This window comes from Procambarus clarkii, chromosome 28, assembly GCF_040958095.1.
Source record: "Procambarus clarkii isolate CNS0578487 chromosome 28, FALCON_Pclarkii_2.0, whole genome shotgun sequence".
Taxonomy (NCBI): Eukaryota; Metazoa; Arthropoda; class Malacostraca; order Decapoda; family Cambaridae; genus Procambarus; species Procambarus clarkii.
The window spans coordinates 25,620,271-25,641,782 of NC_091177.1; the positions used below are offsets into that span (position 1 = coordinate 25,620,271).

General features: G+C 47.7%; 3 protein-coding genes across 3 annotated transcripts; 1 reads left to right on the top strand and 2 right to left on the bottom strand.

Moving 5' to 3' along the window:
- Positions 1-99: 99 nt before the first annotated feature.
- LOC138369442 (RNA-binding protein 12-like) lies at positions 100-669 on the top strand. The gene has a single exon (XM_069332686.1). The coding sequence runs from the start codon at positions 100-102 to the stop codon at positions 667-669; it is 570 nt and encodes a 189-aa protein (XP_069188787.1).
- Positions 670-718: 49 nt separating this feature from the next.
- Positions 719-1,262, bottom strand: LOC138369443 (uncharacterized PPE family protein PPE12-like). The gene is made up of 2 exons (XM_069332687.1): positions 1,066-1,262; positions 719-914 (listed from the first exon to the last, which is right to left on the bottom strand). The coding sequence occupies exons 1-2, from the start codon at positions 1,260-1,262 to the stop codon at positions 719-721; spliced, it is 393 nt and encodes a 130-aa protein (XP_069188788.1).
- A 220-nt stretch (positions 1,263-1,482) lies between these two features.
- On the bottom strand, positions 1,483-10,821 carry LOC138369444 (uncharacterized PPE family protein PPE12-like). The gene is made up of 2 exons (XM_069332688.1): positions 10,744-10,821; positions 1,483-2,139 (listed from the first exon to the last, which is right to left on the bottom strand). The coding sequence occupies exons 1-2, from the start codon at positions 10,819-10,821 to the stop codon at positions 1,483-1,485; spliced, it is 735 nt and encodes a 244-aa protein (XP_069188789.1).
- Between the last annotated feature and the right edge of the window lie 10,691 nt (positions 10,822-21,512).

Below are 21,512 nucleotides of genomic sequence, written 5' to 3' on the forward strand. Positions count from 1 at the left end.
CCAGTGTTGACGTGGCCATTGTTGACAGGGCTATTGTTGAATGGTCAATGTTGACGGGGCCATTGTTGAAGGGCCATTGTTGACAGGGCCATTGTTGACATGGCCATTGTTGACAGGGAAATTGTTGACGGGGCCAATGTTAACAGAGCTATTGTTGAAGGAGCCATTGTTGACGAGGCCAGTGTTGACGGGACCATTGTTGACGGGACCATTGGTGATGGGGGCAAGTGCGGACGGGGCCCATCGTTGACAGGGCCAGTGTTGATGGGGCCCATCGTTGACAGGGTCAGTGTTGAAGGGGCTAGTGTTGATGGGACCATTGTTGACGGGGCCATTGTTGAGGGGGTCAGTGTTGACAGGGTCATTGTTGAGGGGGCCATTTTTGATGGGACCAGTGTTGACGGGGCCAGTGTTGACGGGGCCATTGTTAACGGGGCCATTGTTGACGGGGCCTTTGTTGATGGGCCAGTGTTGACGGGGCCAGTGTTGACGGGGCCAGTGTTGACGGGGCCAGTGTTGATGGGGCCATTGTTGGCGGGGCCAGTGTTAACGGGGCCAGTGTTAAATGGGCCATTGTTTGTCGGGGCCAATGTTGGCGTGGCTATTGATGGTGCCAGTGTTGACGGGGCCATTGTTGACGCGGTCAGTGTTGACGGGGCCCATTGTTGACAGGGCTATTTTTGATGGGGATAGTGTTGACGGGGCCAGTGCTAAAGGGTCAATTGATGACGGGGCCATTGTTGACGGGGCCATTGTTGACGGGGCCATTGTTGACGGGGCCATTGTTGATGGGGCCATTGGTGGCGGGGCCAGTGTTAACGGGGCCAGTGTTGAATGGGCCATTGTTTGACGGGGCCATTCTTGACGGGGCCATTCTTGACGGGGCCATTGTTGAAGGGCCAGTGTTGACGGGGCTATTGTTAACGAGGCAATTGTTGATTTAGCCATTCTTGGCGGGGCCAGTGTTTACTGGGTCAGTGTTGACGGGGCCATTGTTGTCGTGGTTAGTGTTGACGGGGCCATAGTTGACGGGGCCATTGTTGATGGGGCCAGTGTTGACTGGGCCCATTGTTGACGGGGCTATTATTTACGGGGCTAGTGTTGACGGAGCTATTGTTGACGGGGCCAGTGTTGAAGGGGCCATTGTTGACGGGGCCAATGTTGACGGGGCCAGTGTTGACAGGGCCATAGGTGACGGGGCCATTGTTGACGGGGATATTGTTGACCTGGCCATTGTTGACGGGGTCATTGATGAATGTCATTGTTGACGGGGCCATTGTTGACGGGGTCATTGATGAATGGCATTGTTGATGGGGCCATTGTTGGCGGGGCCAGTGTTAACGGGGTAAGTGTTGAATAGGCCATTGTTGACGGAGCCATTGTTAACGCAGTGTTGACGGGGCCATTGTTGACGGGGCCAGTGTTGACGGGGCCATTGTTGACAAGGCCATTATTGAAGGGCCAGTGTTGACGGAGCCATTGTTAACGGGGCCATTGTTGACGGGGCCAGTGTTGCCAGGGCCATTGTTGACGGGGCCAGTGTTGACGGGGCCATTGTTGGCAGGGGTCTGTGTTGAGGGGGCCATTGATGGGGTCAGTGTTGACGGGGCCTGTGTTGACGGGGCCATTGTTGATGGGACCAGTGTTGACAGGGTCATTGACAGGGCCAGTGTTGACAGGGCCAGTGTTGATGGGACCAGTGTTGGCGGGGCCAGTGTTGATGGGGCTATTGTTGATGGGGCCATTGTTGATGGGGCCAGTGTTGATGGGGCCAGTGTTGATGGGGCCATTGTTGACGGGGCCATTGTTGACGGGGCCAGTGTTGACGGGGCCATTGTTGACGGGGCCAGTGTTGACGGGGCCAGTGTTGACGGGGCCAGTGTTGACGGGGCCATTGTTGACGGGGCCAGTGTTGACGGGGCCATTGTTGACGGGGCCAGTGTTGACGGGGCCAGTGTTGGCGGGGCCAGTGTTGATGGGGCCATTGTTGACGGGGCCATTGTTGACGGGGCCAGTGTTGGCGGGGCCTGTGTTGATGGGGCCATTGTTCACGGGACCATTTTTGACGGGGCCAGTGTTGATGGGGTGCAAGTGTTGACAGGGCCGTGGTTGACTGGGCCAGTGTTGGCAGTTCTGACACTATTAAGCAGTGATGAATATGTTAACGGTAAAGCACCAAAGTAGGAACAGAAGCTGTGGTAACAGTGTGACTTGTCTGGAGGGCGGGCATGTTTAGATGAACAGGGTATTTACGGAGCCACGTGAGCTACTGTGCCAAAAGAACGATGTATTTACGGTGCCAGGTGAACTACTGTGCCAGCGTAAGTATCTCAGAAAGAGTTAGGGTGCACGTGTTTGTGTTGGTGGCTGTATATTTCTTGTTCACTGTCGTCGGGTAAAGTGGGCAACGGGTTCTCTCCAACAGAACATCCCAGTTTGACGTATAAATCCCCTAAGGCCAAAAACTGATGTACTAAAAAATCATTACGGCTCTCAAAATTGGCCTCATGTCCCGTTTTCTCCTGGGTGGGTCCTGGGTAATATATTTTGTGTATCTGCAGGTGAGTGTGACTTCTACCTGGCGAAGGAGGAGCTCCTGCCATTGATGTACGCTATAGGCTGTTCCAGGGGCCACCCCCTCATCCCTGTCTTCACCAAGAGGTGTCGTTCCATAATTATTGCCAGATTTATCAAGATTCATAGTATGTGTTGCAAGAAAGTCTTAAACATTATTACTTGGATAATTATCCTCCCATCAAAATTATTACTTAGTTATTCAATTTATCTTATAAATATATGCTCCAAAGATTTTCCTATTGATGACAGGATTTCAGAATGTTGCTAAAATGTTTATTGAAAAGAGGATTTTATGCACAATCTTGCGTGTCTTTTAATGAACAAATTCACAAGGGCCGTGACGAGTGTTCGAACCAACGTCCGACAGGATCCCAGGCATGCCTCTATCGACTGAGCTACGACATGGTCCAAAAAATAAAGTAAGGGCGAAGAGGTAGAATAGCTTGTTGGCAGAGTTCGGGTGCATGGGGGAATTGTGTAAAACCCTTGTTTGTGTCTCGAAGAGGCTGCAGGATCCATGGAAGGTCAAATTGATTTCCCGGTTGCGATTCATTTGACCATGTCGTAGCTCAGTCGATTAAGGTGAAATATTACCTACTTGCATGAGACACACCTATAATTGTCTAACTATTTTGTTTTAAATAATATCAGAATCATGAGGATAAATGAAGCCGGGCTCTACAATCAATGGATGAAACAATTGTATGCAAATTCTTCCTCCTGTTCCAATCCACCAACCAAGGTTGCTATCCAGACTTCACTTTCCATTAATAACATTAAGGTAATATGCACTTATTAGTTAATTTATTTATCAGTTGCCTTACTTTAACATGAATGTATCTGCGAGAATGCTCAATTCCATTCGGTAACACAATGATTACATTTATAGATATCAAAACATTGACAAGTTTTTACCTTCAATGTAAATCTTTCAGAACATGTTCCTTGTGCTGGTGTGCGGCCTCGGTCTTAGTCTGGAGGTACTGGGTATGGAGCTCCTGTATAAACATGCAGCTCCTGTATGATCCTGAAGCTCCTGTATGTTCATGCAACTCTTATGTGAAATGATCCAGACACTGGCATATGTTCATAGAGCTCCTATATGATAAAGGAGTTTTTGAATGATTGTGAAGCTCTTTATAATTATTGAAGTTCTGTGCATTCATTGTTCTCATGAATTATCATTGAGCATTATTAAATCAATGTTAATATTTAAATAATATAAATGTTAATATAAGATATTAATGATATCATTAAATATCAAGAGAATGATATTTAATGGCTGTATGATCACGGAGTTCTGTTATGAAAATGGAGCTCCTGTAAGCACCTCATCACCCAAACTAAATCAAATCTTGTGGAAGCATCTTCACCAACTTGATTGTGCTCGACGTAAAGCTTTTCACTTGAATACTCCTAACTTAGTGAATTATCTACTATTTTACCTAATTGAATAATAAAATATAAGTTTGTTAAATTAACCAAATTATATTAAATTTTACCCAACAATATATTTTTAAAGAATAACTTCCTAGCAAATACCAAAAGTCATGAAAACTTTCATATACGTGTTATAATAGGTGTACGAATAACTTGTATTGAGAATGGTGCAGAGTGCATTTGAGAAACCTTTACCTCAAAAATCCAAACAAATTGGTTTTATTATATACGGTTTTTCTCCAACACTATTTTATTCCTAATTTATTACAAATAGTTTTTACATTTTTAAATACAAAATTCATGGTGTTTTTTTTTAAATTCATTAATAAATTGTGAATGATATTTAATGGCTGTATGAAACATTCAAAACATATTTAGTTATTCTATGATCAGATAAAATTGGCTTTCATAATTTTGCTAAAAATCGCTCTTTTAAAACAATTTGACTCCTTTTGTATCCCACTAAACACTATTATCATGTATAATTATAACATTTATTTATTATTCCCAAAAATAATTTATATAAATTTTAAATGATGCTTGATTGAAGTGTGAAACAGCCTTAAAACTTTTTGTGTCTTATATATTGACGTGTTCTTATTAACTGTTTCAAGTGAACAGTTTATCAAACAAGAAGATTACCATTCAGTGCTGGCAGGTGACAGCTGAGTGTGGCTGCTAGCTGGGTATGGGTGGAGGGGGAGGGGTAAGAGAAGGGGGGATGAGTGTGGAAGTGGGAAGAGGAGAGGAAGGGGTAAGAGAAGGGTGGGTAAGGAGAGGGAGGAAAAGAGGAGGGGGGAAAGAGGGGAGGGGAGGGGTAAGAGAAGGAGGATGAGGAGGAAGGGGAAGGGGAGGGGGGGAAAGGGAGGGGTGAGAGAAGGGGGAAGAGGAGAGGGGAAGAAGGGAGGGTAAGAGGAGGTATGAGAAGGGGGTAAGAGAACGTGGATGAGGAGGAAGGGAAAGAGGGGACCTAGGGGTAAGAGAAGGGGATGAGGATGAAAGGGGAGAGAGGAGGGGTAAGAGAAGGGGAAGAGGAAGGGGAGAGGTAAGAGAAGGATGATGAGGAGGGGGAGGGATAAGAGAAGGGGGGATGTGGAGGAAGGGAAAGATGAGGGGGAAGAGAAGGGGGATGAGGAGGAAGGGGAAGAGATGACTGGTAAGAGAAGGAGAAGGAGGAGGAAGGGGAAGAGGAGGGAAAGAGGGGAGGGGAAAGAGAAGGGGATAAGGAGGAAGGGAAAGGGGAGGGGGAGAGGGGAGGGGTAAGAAAAGGGGGATGAGGAGGAAGCGGAAGACGAGGGGGAAGAAGGGAGGGGGTAAGAGAAAGGTAAAAAGAAGGGGGATGAGGAGGGGGAGAGGTAAGAGAAGGGGGATGTGGAGGAAGGGAAAGAGGGGAGGGGTAAGAGAAGGGGGATGAGCACTTGAACAAGGGGGTCAAAGAGTACATTGTCCTTTTGTTATCTGTAATGAAGATCGACACGCTATTCGAGTTTTGAACTATAGTTGGAGTTGCGTGGTGACCGCCGGCCAGGTCGGACGTTCCTGAGGTCTCTCCGCTTCTGGCTGGTGTTTACGTTGGTTGATCGCTTGTTTGCCCTGCTGGTGGTGGTTTGCCACTGACAGGGTGACGTTTGCTTAGCCATGGGGACGTCTCGCCCTCCAATGACGAGGACGCTGTCAGCTGGTCTGGCGTTTACGGTGCCGGTGGACCATCCATTGGTTGGTGTCGCCCTGGTGGACGTGCTGCATGTGGAGCTGTCGGACCTGGTGGGCATCCGGCTGCTTCAGGGCCACCGTGCTGTGGTCAAGTTCCGCCTCCAGGCTGCCTTTCAGGCGTTTCTCGAGCGGTGTGAGGGGCGTGTTTACCCTCTCCCTGATACTGCTGGCTCCGTTAAGGTAGTGAATCTTAGTGTCACCTTGACGTCTGTGACGGTGCATGGTGCCCCCTTCGAATTTCAGGACGACTTTTTAACCTCCTGTTTCGAAAGGTTTGGGGCTGTGTTAAGTGTTCGATGGAATAAGGTCGTTGCCGGGCACTGTGTTGGTATGCTTGACGGCTTCCGCACCCTGACAATGTCGCTGAAGTGTAGTGTACCGTCGTCGATGTCCGTGTTGGGTTACACGCTCCGCTGGCAGTACAGGGGTCAACCGCGCACCTGTTATGGGTGTGGTCATGAAGGTCATCTGGCTGCGGCGTGCGACATGGGAGCAACTGATCGGGTGCATGTTCTTCGTGCGGAGGATTTTCCGCCCCTGTTGCGTTCGGACGGTGTGGGTGCTGTGCCTGAGGCGCCTGACTGCCTGTCTGCTGCTCCGCCTGTTGGGGCGAGTTCTCTGGCCCGTGCGACACGTCAGGTGACTGCTGTGGCCCCTGGGGTTGTTGAGCCGGTGTGTGAGGGTGACGGGGCGTCGCCTGCGCTGCGTGTAGTGCAGGATGTCCCGGTGGAGGTTCATGTCCCACCCCCGCCTGTGGATGTGGTAACGGCTCCCGGGGACGCGGGTTCTGCTGTTTTGGAGGGGGTGCTTCGGCTAGGTGAGGTGCCTGCCGTAGCTGTGTGTGTTAACGACTGTAGTTCTGCTCTTTCCATCCCTTTGCAGAAGCGTGCACGTCGGTGTTCTGAGGCTGTTTCCCTGGATGATGTGGACAGTGTGGGTGATGTGGCCTCTGTGGACTCTTCGGACGGTGCTGGTGTGGCCTGTGTGGATGTCACGATGGTGGCCGTGCCTGCGGAGGGGCCTGCTGGGCGTGGTGTGGTGCGACCTGTCTCGAAGCGTTCGCGGCGGGCTCAGAGTGCGTCTCCCCTTCGTGGTGTGCCTTGGGAGGAGGTGGGGGAGTATGGTGCTCAGCTGGCGTCCCCCGCCGTGGATGATGGTGCTGTACGGGGCTCAGAAGTTGCTACCTGTGTCCCCCTTCCTGTGTCACCTGCTGTTGGGTCCCCGCAGTGGGGGGTTGTCCCTGATGATCGGGACCTCGTCGTGATGTTGCGGAAAGATGTGCGCCGGGGGGCCTCGGCTCCTGTGCCCTATGGTGGGGTCGCTTCCGCGCCTGCATCCCCTGCTGTTCCCCCTCCTTCATTGCCCCGGTCTGGTGGTTGCCTAGTCCCGTCTGCTGGGGTCGTGCCCTGTGAGGGTCCGGAGTTGGGCCCTTATTGGGATGCCCAGGTGCTTCCGATCCCATGGTGCTCGTCCACTATCTGGGTATCGTCTAAGAAGGTGTTTGTTTATAGGGTGCCGGATAAGATGTCTCAGCCGAGGGTACTGCCTGATGGCCGGCTGCCCGCCGACCTGTGGGTGATTTGGGAAGCGTACCGCTTGCGCTTTCCGATACGCAAGTTTCCGGGGAAGTATTAGTTCCCATCTTGCGCACACGGCTACGCCGTGCCTGGATCAGCTGCCGCCGTGACCACGACTCCCCGCCCCCCGGTGTGGGGAGTCTCCCTCTAACGTTCGCCTCTGTTTTCGTCGCCACTCCTCTCTCTACAGCCCATCACATCTACCGCTTTTGACTTTCTTCTCCTCCTCACCATCAACGCGTCTCCTTACATCTGTCCTGGTGCAGTTATCGGGAGGGTTACCCCCTTCATGCAAACTGCACCTATTCTCAAGAAGAAGAAGAAGGGGGATGAGAAGGAAGGGGAAAAAGAGGGGGAGGGGTAAGCGAAGGGGAATGAGTAGGAATGGGAAGAGAAAGGGAATGACGAGGACGAATGGGAAGAGGAGGGGAGGAGGGAAGAGGGGAGGGGGGCGATGGGGAGGGAGTGTAACAGGATATGTGTGACGGCTGGGGCATGTACTGTGTAAGCCTATAAAGTTGCCATGGCGTGTTAGGACGCAGGATTATACGGGCATGTCTTGGTAGAGATAAAGATGGTGTGTTCATATTCATAAAAACAAGAAAAATAAGGAATCAGATAATAATGTTTTAAATTACTTTATCTCTGATTTTACTTTGAAATTAAATTAATATTATAAAGTCAATACTGCAGGTTGGTAGGGCAGCGACGGTTGGCGTGAGGGTCCCAAACAGGCGAGGGTTATAAGTAGAGGTTATCATTGCCAGTGTGGTTCAGCGTTTATACCCGCACATAGTGACACCTTCACCCCTACCCCCCCTCTTTTCCCTACCTTCTCTTACCCCTCTCCTCTTTCCCTTCCTTCTCTTATCCCTCCCGTCTCCCCCCTCCTCTTCCCCTTCTCTTCCCCTTCCTTCTCTTACCCCTCCCCTCTTCCCCCTCCTCTTCCCCATCCTTCTCTTACCCATCCCCCTCTTCCCCTTTCTTCTTTTACCCCCTCCCATCTCCCCCCTCCTCTTCCCCTTTCTTCTCTTATCCCCCCCATCTCACCCCTCCTCTTCCCCTTCCTTCTCTTACCCATCCCCTCTTCCTCTTCCTTCTCTTACCCCTCCCCTCTTCCCCTTCCTTCTCTTACCCCTCCCCTCCTCTTCCCCTTCCTTCTCTTACCCCTCTCCTCTCCCCCTCCTCTTCCCCTTCCTTCTCCTACCCCCTCCCCTCCTCTTTCCCTTCCTTCTCTTACCCCTCCCCTCTTCCCCTCCTCTTCTCCTTCCTTCTCTTACTCCTCCCCTCCTATTCCTCTTCCTCCTCATCCCCCTTCTCTTACCCCCTCCCCCCTCCTCTTCCCATTCCTCTTCATCCCCCCTCCCCTACCCCTCTCCACTCTCCTTCTCTTACCCCTCCCCTCTTCCACCTCCTCTTCCCTTTCCTCCTCATTCCCCTTCTCTTACCCCTCCCCTCTTCCTCCTCCTCTTTCCCTTCCTCCTCATCCCCATCTCTTTCCCCTCCTCTCTTCCCCTTCCTCTTCACCTTCCTCTTCCGTCTCCTCTTCCCCCTTCCTCCTCTTTCCCCTTCTCTTACCCCTAACCTCTTCTCCCTCCTCTTTTACGTATCTACTGCATGAAAACAAACGGTGCCAATTCTTTCAAACACTTTCCAGATACGTTGTGGCAACCTATAATTGTTTCCTGCGTTATTTGATTATTCCATTTTAAATATGTGAGATTTATTTATTTTGTTGTGGTTTGGACACTAATACAAATGTCCTCAATCAAAAAGGACTGCAAAAGCCACCACGTTAAATGCCATATGCAGATTATTACATTAAAACTCAAAATAAATGGTGGGAGCAACCGCCAGGATTCTAAAACAATGGGACCCTTATCCACTAGGTCATTGAGCTTCTCAAATGCTTAGTTCAATGTGAAGAGTAGCACACAAGCTCTCACACCAAATCTAATTTGATGTGTGAAGCTATGAATCGGGTTCGAATCCAGTAGCAGGCCTTCATTAAAGTTTGCAAGAACAGTTCAATGTGTTACAGAATGGTTGCTACAGTAATATTGGAAGATATTGACATAAAGACTATTCTTTTGGCAACAAAAGAATAGAGTCAAAAAAAAAAAATCATAAAGACCTAAACTTAATACAAGGCACAGCAATGTTAACATTACATAAATGTTCCGAAGTGACACTTAAAGACAGCTATCCAGACAGCAGGATAGTAAGGATTGCAATCCATACCGCTCGGGCTGATATAATGAACTAACTGAACAATACTGACGCTCACTTAGGACTTAAGTTGCAATTCAAGAAATTGCAGAAAAAATGCAATTGATAGTCACTCAGGCAGTCTCCGGTAACCCTCCCAATTACGTTAACGCACGTCTCTAAGGACGACAATCAAATGAGTTGTCTAATTAATTTTACGAATTATTCTCGGAGATTAATTACGTAAATTTACTGTCAGCCGGACGGTCAGCAACAAGGGCAATCTACGTTAATCACAATCCTGCCACTCAGGAAAAGAAATAAATCAAAACAATATTTCGCTAACTGTAATTACTCTGTCACTTGGGCCAATTAAACATTCAGTGAGTAATTACATTAATTACTGTCAGACGAACAAATAGTTAATCAAGAACGAATTTACGTTAACTCCAATCTGTCACTCACAACAGCTTGCCAAGGAAAACTATATAACTACACTTGATGATGTTAATTAGCCTTAATTAACTTTCACTGAATCCTTAATTACCAATTAAAGATCACAATATTCGTTGCCGCACAGACAAGCAAAATACGTAACACAATGCTTCACTTCCCAGTGCTAACAATAACACTGTACCAACAAACAACAAAACTCAATAATTACAAAGAAAACAAACACAATACATAACATTTAAAATAGAACCGTTTTTTGTGTCATACAACATTCTAACCTGCCACAACCCGGTAGCATTCCAATATCATATCCTGGCTTCACTAACTGTCCATATCAAGTGGCTGCGCAGCTCTTGGCTTACCACTTACTACTCCCTCACTAAATGGGCCTGAAATCTTGTCACAGCAATACGGTATCCTTAGCCCTAAAATTATATGAAACTCAACTTGGGGTTGAAAAACCAGAAACATCTACATAAGTATCCCCCAACAAAAGAAGAAATCAATCTCTCACCTTACACTGCATCTTACATGCCAATAAGCATTCAAGCACTCCCCTTACACATTATGTGAGTCCACCATGAACCTCTGTTCAGCTCCTAGAGGCTCACTACCAATATATATCTCTAGGTCCTCCAAATATTAAGAAATGCACTTCTGCAGTTCTCCCAATCTTCTGTACAACGAAGTCCTAATCCAACATCAGTGATGCTCCACCACTGATTCCACAGAGACACGTGTAGCTCCTCTATAGGGCTTGAAATCAACTTCTCACTATGGAGTTCTTGTCTTCCACTGAGTTCAGCATACACTTCTTCTCCAGCCTCGAAATTCCTCCATTAACTTCTTCCATGACCTCGAAGTTCCTCCAGCAACTCCTTCTCTAATCTTGAAGTTTCTTTTCGAACTCCTTCCCATACAAACCTGCAATTCCATTACCATGCCAATAAAAATGCTTTCCTAATAAAACAAAATTAAATGTATTCACAGAAAATAAACTCCTCCATCCAACATCTGTTTAAACACTATTGCATCGCCGCGATGGTCGTCCCCCATCCTGGGCGAGGGCAATCTGAGAACATGTCTCGACGCGTCGCTGGGAGCCACCACTCTGCCATTGACCTTAGGGGAAGGCGGACGTATGACTCCTCCCTGCAGCATGTTCTCCTATCTCTACTCTCTTATTTTAGCTCACTAGCTCAATAAAATATATGTACTATATACATAAACATTTGCCATGATCGCTGGGCACACAATCAAAAACAGGCAACCACTTTAACAGCTGTTATATGAGCATACCACAAAATTTTTTGACCTGAAGATGCTCACTCACTGGAGCTCCAAAGTGGCGCTTAATAGGCTGCCCACAAAATGCTTCAGGACTGCCTCACAGGACTTCCTTCAATCCACGACTTGAGTTCACAACGTCGCCCAGGAGGTTTCACCACAGAAGTGCCTGCTTGCTTCCTTATCTTGACGAAGCGTTCCATTAGCGTTCCACAAAGGCGCGGCCAAACACTCACTTCCAGGCTGCCTCTAATTATCAAAATCACAGAGAAATTTCATACTAAGTCTCCAACACCTTCCTCTCACTTGCAGACAAGTAGTCTTCACTCCAGCACTAACACAGACAACTATATTCTTCCATATTCCGGGAGAATCAACGAAGTACAACCAGTTCTGACGACTGTGGAGTCTGGCCCTAGCTTCGGTAAGGGGCGGACGTGTTGCATCGGCGCTCCAGCAGTTTGGTGTTGTTTGCCCGTTTCGGCTGGTTGGGGGCGGGTGTGTCTCTGCTCGCCTGTGCTGACGTGGCGTTACGATGGGGGTCCCTCTACCCCCAGTCGTCCGGGCTCAGTCTGTGGGACTAGAGTTCTCTGTGCGGGCTGGTTACCCGGAGATTGCCCTGGCTTGTGACATGCTCTCTGTCCCTGTGTTTGCGATTTATGGGGTCGAGTTGGTAACGGCTCGTAGGGCAATTGTGAAGTTTGCAGAGGAGGTGGCGTATCGCGATTTTCTTCGGCGATACGAGGGGCGGACTCTGCCCCTGCCGGATGGTGCGGGCACTGTCACCCTCTCGGATAGAAGTGGTGCACTTACTTACATCAGTGTGCATGGGGCTCCCTTGGAGTTTCCAGAGGCTCTGCTACGGCGGTATTTCGGCCGGTTTGGCGCAGTTGTTAGTGTGAGAGTGAACGTGGTGTCTTCTAGTCCTCTTAAGGGTGTGAGGTCTAACATTCGCACCCTGGGCATGAGACTCCGGGCGGATATTCCGTCCTCTGTGCGCCTTATGGGGTACAACGTTCGGGTGTTTTACGCCCGTCAGCCGCGGACGTGTTATCGTTGTGGTCTTTTGGGCCATCAGGCTGCTGACTGTTCTGCGCCTGCTGTTGCACCAGTGAATCTCTTCAGTGAGGAGGATTTTCCGCCCCTTCCTGTGGGGGATGATTCGGTGGGTATGGACGTCTCTTCGGCTGAGGAGGTGCCCTCTGTAGCAGCTGTTGCTCCGCCTGTTGCGCCCCCTGTTGTTGCCGCATCTCCTCCGGAGGTTGGGTCCTCGCCTAGTGCTCCAGCTGGTGTCCCTGAGCCTCTTCCGCCTGCCGTTTGCTCAGACCCCTCCTCTTCCAGTTCTTCCTCTGCTGTGTCTGTCCTGGTCCCTGCGCCCTCGCCGTCTGTTCCGGCTGTGCTGGGAGCTGAGGTGGTTCCGGCATTCCCTCCTGTGCCTGGCCTGGTGCCCCGTGTGGTTGAGGAGGCTGCCGTGCTGCGGCGTGCGTCGGTTGGTGCTGCACGGGTCGCTGAGTCTGCCTCCGGGTCTGATGATGTGCGGCCCGAGCCTAAGCGTTCCCGGCGTTCTTCTGCGTGGGCTGATGTTGGTGAATTCGATGAGTGTCGTCCTTCCGTTGACGGTGGAGTGGCTCCGGATGTGGTGCACACTACGGTGGTGGCGGAGGTACACTTGCCTGAGGATGCCAGTGCCGGCGTTTCGGCCTCAACCTCTGGTCCGGTGTCCGTGGGTCCTGCTTCAGGTGCGTTGCCTGCGTCGGATGGCTCCGGTTCTTCGTGGGCGGTGGTTCCCCCTGCTGTAGTTGGTGGTGAGCGGGGTGGCCTGGTAGTGATGTTGAGAAAGGATGCTCGCTCTGGGTGTTCTGTGGCCCCTTCCTCGTTACCCGTTTCCTCGGCAGCAGTCTTGCCGCCTCTTCCGTGTCTCCTGCGGTATCCGTGGAAGTGCTATCGTCTCAGCGTCCGGCGCCTGCTCCGATGACGAAGGCGTGGCAGGCTCGGCGACCCTCGTCCGCTTCTCCGGTGTCATCTGCTTCCTCGAAGGGCGTGGTTGGCGCTCCCCAGCCTCGTTATGCGACTTGCGTCAGTGACCTTAGGCATTGGCCGATGCCGCCAGATATAGATGTTCCTGAGTTTATGATACCCGCTCGAGCGCGGGGGGTCGAAAACCCTACCGACCTTGAAGATCTAGTCTGGGAAGCTTACAAGGCGAAATATCCTCATGATCTTTTCCCGGAGAAGTACGTTTCTCTCGAGGTTCCTCGCAAGTGATTTCTGTGTATTTTGTGTTGCCTGGTTGTGCGGTGTGTATGTGTGTGGGTGGGGTGGGTATTGTTACCCGGTTCCTGCGTGCTCCGGTTTGTATTGTGGGTTTTCTTGTATGGCTAGTGGGGGGGTGTGCGGTTCCTGTGCGTTTGTGTGTTCGGTTGTGGATGTCGTGTGCGCTTGCTTGTCATATTGTGTGCCCTTCAGGCTGTTGGGGTGTGCTCTTTGTTATGTGTGCATTATGTGTTTGAGGTGTTAGCAGACTTGTTTTGTATGTTTCTCGCCTCTATGTTTCCCTTATGTTTGTACAACCCGTTCTCGCAAATTTAATAAGTCAATATTGACTTATTAAATATGTGCATAGGTGACATACTTAACATAATAGATACCCTTAAAAAGATTCATAGAAAACACCGACCTTACCTAACCTTGTTAGTATCTTAAGATAAGCATCTTATTGCTTCGTAATTACAATTATTACCTAACCTATAATAGGTATAGGTTACGTAATAATTGTAATTACGAAGCAATAAGATGCTTATCTTAACATACTAACAAGGTTAGGTAAGGTCGGTGTTTTCTATGAATCTTTTTAAGGGTATCTATTATGTTTAGTATATCACCTATGCACGTAGTTAATAAGTCAATATTGACTTTACGAATGTGCGAGAACGGGTTGGTTTGTATTACGCTGTGTTTATATTTGTGTTATGTTTGTATATGCATTTTTTGTTTTGTGGTCAGCCCTTCTGGCTGGTCTTCTCTTGATTTGTTCCTTTGTCATTGTTCATGTGTGTGCTTTGTACTTTTGTTCTCTGTTATATTTGTTCTGTTTTTATTGTACATTATACGCATGCTTGCATGTAAAAATAAAAATAAAAAAAAAAAGTTCTGACGACTGTCGCGACTCAAGGGAAGTCACGACCTTCTGCTAGCATCACTTCACGTCCCCAAAGTATCAACATCTCATTTCTTGTTATTTATTACAAACGCTCATCCTCTGCTAGTATCCAGAGATTAATCACTGACGTTTATTCAGCTTAATATATACTTCTTTCCTCTAACCTCTCAATCTCAGATCTGGCAAACAGAATAACTCTCTCCGTGGGTAGACTCGTCCCACCCAGGATACATGGGGTGATAACACTCCCCTTCCCTCATTTTTGAGAGTTGTTCTCAGTGACTGAGCTCGTGACAAAGCATCAGCCATCACATTATCTCGTCCTCTTATATGCCTTATTTCCAGATTATATTCTTGAAATAGCAGAAACCACATGGTTAGCCTTTGGTTTGCGTGCTTCATCTTGCTTAAGAACACCAGGGGATTATGGTCTGTATACACAGTAACTGGGTGATTTCCCCGACCTACGTATACCTCAAAATGTTTCAATACCAGGACCAATGCAAAGGTCTCTTTCTCTACCATCCTATATGATCTCTGATGCTTGACAAACTTCTTCGAGAAGAAAGATACGGGGCGATACATTTCTTCCGTTTGTTGTGTCAATACAGCTCCGGTCCCTACATCACTGGCATTCACAAACAACGCAAACGGTGTTCCAAAATCCGGCGACACTAACAAAGGCGCCCCAGATGATAATCTCTTGGTTTTCTCAAACGCCTCTTGCGCTATTCCGTTCCATTCCCACTTCTTATTCTTAGACAACAAACTTGTCATAGGAGTGGCTACTGTGGAATTTTTTTTTACAGAACATTTACAGAACCTTTAATATCCGATCATACCTAAGTACCTTAACAACTCCTTTTATCCTTAGGGTACTGGAAATTTATCGACGGCTTCCACTTGCGTTTTAAATGGGGGCAACCTCACCTTGCCCTACCACATATCCTAGGTATTCTAGGATATGTGGTTCGGGCTCTCCCGAACTCACTGTTTACCAAGTTAATTGCCATATTTGCCCCTTCTAATCGGTTTGTTCGGCCGATTAATCTGTTTACGTGCTCCCTCCTTGAGTCTACAAATATCACAACCTTGTCGATGTATACTGTACAATCCGTTGCGCCTTGCAACACCTAGTTCATCACTCGTTGGCAACATGGTCTTCTTCTAAGTGACCCAACTTCTCTTGCACCTTGGCTAGGCTGTTCGTGTTGGACACTTACGCTCCATCAGCCCTCTCATAACTTATTGCTGTTCTCCACCGTCTCTTCTTCTTGCATTCCACACGTCCAGAGTTAGATAAATACTGTCTGTGCCTCCTCAGTCGTCTTCATACTTCGGTTCGTCATTCTCATGCTTCGGTCTGTCACCATCACACTTCCGTCTCCCGTCTTCGTACTTCACTCTCTCTTCTTCATCGACGATCCCTTCATTCGTCTCCTCATTTATCTGTAACTTCATCTTCTTCGACTTCCATTGAACCTTCGACTTTCTTCTACTCCTCCATGCTTGCATTATCATCTTCCTCTTCTTCCGTTTTGCTCTACTACACAACTCCAATTCTTCTCCTTCGACTCTTCCTCGTTTCCTCAAAGCTTTCTCAAGTATTGCATTACACTCAACAGTACTCGACAATACCTGTCTCTCTACCTCTTCTAGAGTGCTCATAAGCATCTCTCCACACATACCATCTCTTCTCATTTCCTCTTCTTGGATATCCGTCCTCTTCACTAACTCTTCTTCACGCTTCCCGTGAAATGTGTCAACTTCTGACATCCCACACAGCTTAACTGCATCATCTCTACACTTTTGTTCCTGTGGACAACTTGTCATTCTACTCTCGTTCCCAGTCTTTCCCTAGTCTTCTTCCCCTCTGCTCAGCACATTTATCTCCACTTTCTGACTCCTGAACTCCGCAAGCTGGGCTCTAACTTTGTCCACTCTGTCCACATTAATCTTCTCCGGCGGGGTCATCCTCACACTTGATCTCGCCATGCCCTCTGTTATAAAAGTATTGTGTGGGCTGCTATGGGGGAACTGGTACTATTAAGGGGTAAGGGTAGTTAGAAGACAGAGTTATCAAATATGGGAGAGCTAAAAGGCCCGGCCCCCAAAATAAAATATCCACAGTAATAATAACTTGCTACTAGACCATATATGTCAGTCTAAGGGTTGATCAATGCACTCCCACACAGGAAGAAGGGATACTCTGTTCTAAGGTACTTATTTATTAACCCCCTTAACAACCCCCCATATACACTCACACCAATAACAATAATAATAATAACTTTACCACACTACCTTACGTTAAAAGCCTTGGTCCACATAAACAGGATACAAGGTTTTACACTGAGCACAAGCTAGGGTAAAGCTCTACTATTGAATAACTTGAAGTTAGAGTCAGCTTAGGGTAGGGGACCGCGTGGTTCCAATGTGACCCCCTTTAGAATAACTAGTAATATAAACTCTAAACACACCTACTACACACAAAATATAATACCCTACACATAGAACATGAGTATGCCAGAAATTGAATAATGTACACAGTATATACTTAGCTTGAACAAGACACAGAAATAAGGAAACGAGGAGGAAGGAGGAAGTAGATCCTTTCACCAAAGCCAGCAACCAGAGAAGACCGAGTCTCCTCTCCTTCCCGCCCAGCTGGCCTGCTGCCGGCAGACTGCTCAACTAATCGTACCGCAGCCCTATACCAAGTTTACTCAGGTTTACTTTACAAATGATTAGAAAGTAATAGTAAGCATAGTTGGTGCCTATGTTATTATTTAATAATCAACCCCCAGCTCAGTCTTTAAATGCTCTTTGAGAAACAAGAATAGTCTTACGTCTGGCAGGGAAGATACAAACAAAGCCACATCGGGTTGCGATTTCCTACTCTAACGTAGCTTAATTAGTTAAATTTTGACCTCTGGTTTCCACTGAAGAACCCAGGGTCGTAACACTCCTCCCCCCTTCAGAGAAAAAAAAAATGTGACTACTAGAATAGTAGTCATATTTTTTTGTAAGAGTATACAGAGAATAAAAAGAAAAAATATATGACAAAAAAATCAATCAAAAACAACAATTTCTCTGCAAGAAAAGTACAAAGGAGTTCTCTGAAAGAAAAAAAACATACACAAAAAAAAAAAAAAAAAAAAACAGGGAAGTAAATAAATTGGACACGGAATATTTAATGTCACAGGAGAACCTAAAAAAAATAACTAAAGCATGACAGTTGGTAAATGGCTTCCTGTGGCCTAGATGAATGTTATTTCGGCAACCTGGACAAAGCGTCATCCATCACGTTGAGTCGGCCCGGTAGGTGGGTAATGGAAAGATTGAAGTCCTGTAGGTACAACGCCCACCTGAGGATGCGTTTATTCTTACCATTCATCTGAGTCAGGAAGACTAGTGGGTTATGGTCCGTGTACACTTCCACTATATTACCTGTGAGGTAAACTTCGAACTTTTTACATGTTAACACTAGCGCCAATGCCTCTTTTTCTACCACTGAATAATTGCGTTGCGCCTTGTCAAATTTCACAGAGTAATAATATACTGGGTGTTCCATCTGATCACTCCCAATTTGCAACAACACTGCACCAGCACCCGAGTCAGACGCGTCGACATGAATTTTAAACGGTCGGTCGAACCTTGGACTAGCAAGCACTGGGGCGGAAGCTAAGATCAATTTCAAATTTTTAAATGCCTCTGCACAGTCTGATGACCACTTAAATTTAACGGCCTTCCGCAACAAGTCTGTGAGAGGAGTGGCAACACTGGAAAAGTTCTGACAAAAACGTCGATAGCACGCACACATACCGATAAATCTTTGAACGTCCTTTTTAGACTTTAGCACTGGATACTCCAGAATGGCACTGATTTTATCTTGCCGAGGTAACACTTTTCCTTGGCCCACTTCATAACCGAGGTACATCACTGCCTTGGCCAAAATGACACTTTTTAGCATTTAAGGTAAGATTTGCCTTTTTCAAGATTGCGAACAACTGGCGTAACCTAGCTATGTGGGCAGCCCAATTACTGTCAAAGAGCACGATATCATCTAAATACGCCCGACAATTTGGCACCTTAGCGAGCAAAGAGTTCATGAGTCTCTGGAACGTGGCAGGAGCATTACGCAAGCCGAATGGTAACACTTGATACTCAAAAACACCCTCGGGTGTCACGAACGCAGTTAGTTGTTTAGCACGTTCAGTGAGTGGGATTTGATAATACCCCCTTGAGAGGTCGAGTTTCGAGACGTACTTGGCGTTTCCCAGCTCGTCGATGCAGTCCTCGAGGAGGGGCAGCGGATAGGCATCCACAATGGTCACCTTGTTGAGCTGCCGATAGTCGGTGCATAATCGCCAGGAGCCGTCTGGTTTGGGGACCAAAAGGCAGGGCGAGCACCAAGAGCCCTGGCTCGGCCCGATGAGGCCGTGCTGGAGCAAGAAGTCGACCTCCTTCCGTACGATGGCCTTCTTTTCTGGACTCATCCGATAGGGTTGAAGGCGAATGGGAGTGTAGTCCGTCAACTCGACATCATGGCAAATGGCATCAGTCTGGGTCGGGACCTCCCCGAACAGACTGGAGAATTCATCAAGCAACGACTGCACCTCTTCACGTTGGGCCATCTGCAAATGGGACAGTCCCTCCTCCACAGCATTCACAGAACTAGAATTATGGAGAATGAGATTAGTTGGGTCCCCAGAACAATCATCCCCTCCCTCACTGGAAATGGAAACATTGGTTAGTGCAATGGGCCTGGGGCCCTGGAACTCCTTCAGCCGATTTACATGTACGAGCATTACCTGGTTACGTTTGTCAGAGTGCCTCACTTTGTACGTGAGGTCCCCAGTCTTTTCTGTCACAATGTAGGGGCCTTCGTACTTGTGGGACATAGTGTTCCCTAGTCGAGGCTTTAATACCAGGACAGGGTCGCCAGGCTGAAATACCCGTAACTTAGCTGTAGCATCGTTTCGGTCTTTCATCTTTTCTTGGGCCTTCCCAAGATACTTTAGTGCAGCTGCCTTGCAGTCCTTGAGTCTCTGGTGGTGTTGCGCAAAGAAAGCCGAACCTTTGGTTAACGTTACGTTCCCTAACAGATTCTCCTGTAACATTTGCAAGGGTCCACGAACTTTATGGCCAAAGACTAACTCAAAAGGAGAACAACCCAGTGAACTTTGTAATCCCTCTCTAGCCGCAAACAAAACATACGGTAAATTCTCATCCCAGAAGGTGAGGGAACTCTCGCACGATGTCTTCAACATCTGCTTCAGAGTTAGATGGAAACGTTCAATTACCCCCTGACTCTGTGGATGGTATGGGCTGGAAACCTTATGAGTTATTCCAAGGTCCTTACAAAATTGCTAAAAAATATCAGACTTAAGGTTAGTACCATTGTCAGTTTGCACGACCCGAGGCAGTCCAAAAGTGGAAAAAAATTGCAACATACGAGCAACAACAGTTTTTGCTCTGATGTTCCTTACAGCAAAAGCCTCTGGGTAACGTGTAGTGATACACATCATCGTGATTAGGTAAATATTACCAGATTAGTTCTAGGTAATGGTCCAACACAGTCCATTACCACATGAGAAAATGGTTCCTCTGGCACGACAATAGGCCTTAGAGGAGCTTTAGGTGGAGTCTGGTTTGGTTTCCCAACCAGTTGACAAACAATACACGCATTACAAAATTTTGCCGCATCGCTTTTCAGCTTGGGCCAGAAAAAATACTTTAAAATTTTGTGATACGTAATATTAATACCTTGATGTCCCCCCATAGGATCATCATGAGCAGCTGCCAAAACTCTTTCTCTATAGCAGGTCGGCAACATAACCTGGTGGACTACCTCCCACTCATTTGACAAGGGAGCACTCTGTGGTCTCCATTTTCTCATCAAAATCCGATCATTGTAGTAGTACCCAGTTGCTGCGTCTACAATTTCCTCCATAGAGACGGCTGTCTCAAGACAATCTGCAAGAGTGGGGTCAGCTTTCTGTAACTCGCTCAAGGAGGCATCTAGGCCTTGGTCAGATGCTATTGGCCGAGGCTCAACAGTGTTCTCCTGCACCTCCCCACTACTCTCGGTAGATGGCGGTGGCAGGCTCTCTACAATGTCCTCGGCCACGTCATCGAGTCGGGCCATGAATGTGTCTGCGAGGTCCACTTGGTTTTCACCACTCGGAAAGTTCCTCGTGTCCTCGGGATTTACCACCTTGGCAAGCACAGGGCTGCCCTTACATTTAAGTCCCATAGACCTGGTCACCGCGCACGCAGGGTACACAACATTATCCTCTGCGGCGGGTGGATCCAGGCAAACCTTAGGGGTAGGCAACATAATAGGCAGTCTGGAGTCCCCTACCTTATTCCCTGCTAAATTATTACCAACTATTACATCAACATTAGGGAAAGGTAGGTATGAAGTGACTCCAACTGTACAAACACCCTTGTGGAAATCAGATTCCAGGGTAACCTTATGGAGGGGTACTGCTTGAGTATCACTAGTGACACCCTCGACCAGTACCACCTCTCCAGTGTCGAGAGTGTTGGCACCTTGCAACGCACTCTCTAAAATTAAAGTCTGGATGGCACCAGTGTCTCGGAAGATCACCACGTCCTTCCAGGAAGAACCCTCAGGCAAAAGTAGTCTCCCTTTCGATAAGAATGGGGTAAGCAAGTCCAACCACTGTGGGTTTGAGGTCTTACTCCATAACCCTTCCGTAGGCCTCAAGCCCTGTGTCACAACTAGTGCATTGGGTCTTTTTTCCGGGTACAGTTGCCAACAATGGCTAATAGTGTGGTTTGGACGTTTACAGTGACCACAAAAACGTCGGGGAGAAAAGACATTACTAACAGAATTACCCTTCGGTTCACCCTTAGGTACCGTGGGGCTAGACACTTTAACAGGGTTAGTTATGTCTGAAACAGAAGGTGCATTAGTTAAAGGGTTAGAATGAGCTGGTCTGGACTGGCTGTGGGTATAAGTTTTGTTACTCTGTGGGGTACAATTATTTTTATTGGGCCTTTTGCCCGCCAATTGGTAGTTTTCTGCCAACTTGGCCAAATCCCCTATTTTAGAATTTACCTCTACCCTT

Excerpts from the sequence above, each read along its gene's own strand:
- LOC138369442 (XM_069332686.1), top strand. The coding sequence starts at position 100 with ATGGCCATTGTTGACAGGGAAATTGTTGACGGGGCCAATGTTAACAGA.
- LOC138369444 (XM_069332688.1), bottom strand. The coding sequence starts at position 10,821 with ATGGAAGAAGTTAATGGAGGAATTTCGAGGCTGGAGAAGAAGTGTATG. Across the intron at positions 2,140-10,743 it reads TGGAAGACAAGAACTCCATA|TGTCAGAACTGCCAACACTG; the intron begins GTGAGAAGTTGA and ends ACTGCTTAATAG.
- LOC138369443 (XM_069332687.1), bottom strand. The coding sequence starts at position 1,262 with ATGACATTCATCAATGACCCCGTCAACAATGGCCAGGTCAACAATATC. Across the intron at positions 915-1,065 it reads AATAGCCCCGTCAACAATGG|CCCCGTCAACACTGGCCCTT; the intron begins GCCCAGTCAACA and ends CGTTAACAATAG.